Source organism: Trichomycterus rosablanca, chromosome 14, assembly GCF_030014385.1.
Source record: "Trichomycterus rosablanca isolate fTriRos1 chromosome 14, fTriRos1.hap1, whole genome shotgun sequence".
Classification (NCBI taxonomy): Eukaryota; Metazoa; Chordata; class Actinopteri; order Siluriformes; family Trichomycteridae; genus Trichomycterus; species Trichomycterus rosablanca.
The window spans coordinates 25,277,562-25,279,391 of NC_086001.1; the positions used below are offsets into that span (position 1 = coordinate 25,277,562).

The 1,830-nt window shown below is 39.0% G+C and overlaps 1 protein-coding gene across 1 annotated transcript; it reads left to right on the forward strand.

Moving 5' to 3' along the window:
- Positions 1-713: 713 nt before the first annotated feature.
- On the forward strand, positions 714-1,610 carry LOC134326421 (zinc finger protein 436-like; the record flags this gene model as incomplete). Its single annotated transcript, XM_063008580.1, has 1 exon — positions 714-1,610. A coding segment is annotated over one exon (897 nt), but the record flags the coding sequence as incomplete, so codon positions are not given.
- Positions 1,611-1,830: the final 220 nt, after the last annotated feature.

Below are 1,830 nucleotides of genomic sequence, written 5' to 3' on the forward strand. Positions count from 1 at the left end.
AATGCAGAGTTTTGAACTGGTCTTGGGTCTTTGCCCTCAGCTCTATTTAAGGACTAAACTCTAGACTTGTAGCTGAGTCACTTGGTAAGAAGGATCTTCTGCACGTTCTTCATTAGAAACGACCTGCTGGAGACACCAGCTTTGTTAAAGTGGCTGCCAGGATTCTAACAGGAAGGTAAAGGGTTTTCTTGTTTGTTTCTTTTACATTTATGTTGCATTTGTTGTTCTTTTTATTTTATGATGTTATTTAATATTAACAGGTTAATATATTCAGACAGTTTAAAATAGCTTTATGCTCATAATTGTGGTGATTTATGAAGCCTTTTTTACTCCCAGCACACCAAAGATTTACACTTGTGAGCTAATTATTAGTCCTGTCATGAACTGGATTAGATTTGCTTGGTGCAGGACTGATGTTGAGAAAGTCAGATCTCTTATATCTTTATTTATATCAAGTTATTTATAGTTATTTCATTATTAATATCTGCAGTATTTATAAGTATTTTATCCTGATGTTCTTTGAATCCAGATTCTCACTTAGACGTGAAGTGAATTTCATGTTTTTATTACTAGGTGATGAGTTTAATATTATTGTGGTATTAATGTAGTAAAAGTAATTCTAATGAATTGACTTGTTTCTTTGTTTCTGTTGCTTTTCAAGGAAACAGTTTCTACAGTCTTATCAAAGCATAAACATGAAGAACTTTCATCACTGCTCAGAGTGTGGGAAGAGGTTTACTATGCAGAGTAATCTCCAACGACACCAGCGCATTCACACAGGAGAGAAGCCATATCACTGCTCAGAGTGTGGGAAGAGTTTTACTACGCAGAGTCATCTTAAACAACACCAGCGTATTCACACAGGAGAGAAGCCATATCACTGCTCAGAGTGTGGGAAGAGTTTTACAATGCAGAGTCATCTCAAACAACACCAGCACATTCACACAGGAGAGAAGCCATATCAGTGTTCAGAGTGTGAAAAGAGTTTTACTCAAAGTAGTGACCTTAAAGTACACCAGCGTGTTCACACAGGAGAAAAGCCGTATCACTGCTCAGAGTGTGGAAAAAGTTTTACTCGACAGAGTAAACTCCAACAACACCAGCGTATTCACACAGGAGAGAAACCGTATCACTGCTTGGAGTGTGGGAAGAGTTTTGCTAACAGTAATGCTCTTAAAGTACACCAGCGTATTCACACAGGAGAGAAACCATATTACTGCTCAGAGTGTGGCAAGAGTTTTACTGAAAGTAAATCCTTTAAAATACACCGACGTATTCACACTGGAGAGAAGCCGTATCACTGCTCAGAGTGTGGGAAGAGTTTTGCTCAACAGAGTAAACTCCAACAACACCAGCGTATTCACACAGGAGAGAAACCGTATCACTGCTTGGAGTGTGAAAAGAGTTTTGCTTACAGTAATGCTCTTAAAGTACACCAGCGTATTCACACAGGAGAGAAACCATATCACTGCTCAGAGTGTGGAAAGAGTTTTGCTCAACAGGGTAACCTTCAAAACCACCAGCGTATTCACACAGGAGAGAAACCGTATTACTGCTCAAAGTGTGGAAAGATTTTTGCTCATGAAAATAGTCTCAAACGGCATCAGCGTATTCACATAGAAAAACTACATCACTGTTAAGAGTGTGGGAAGTATTTTATTGCACATTATGTTCTCCAACACCACCAGCGCATTCACACAGGAGAGAGGTCGTATCACAGTTCACTGTCTGAAAAGAACTTTAGTGAAAGGAATATCCTTTAAGTACACCACACCAGCGCATTCACATAAGAGGATGACCCATATTGCTGCTTATAGTGCGGATGAAGTT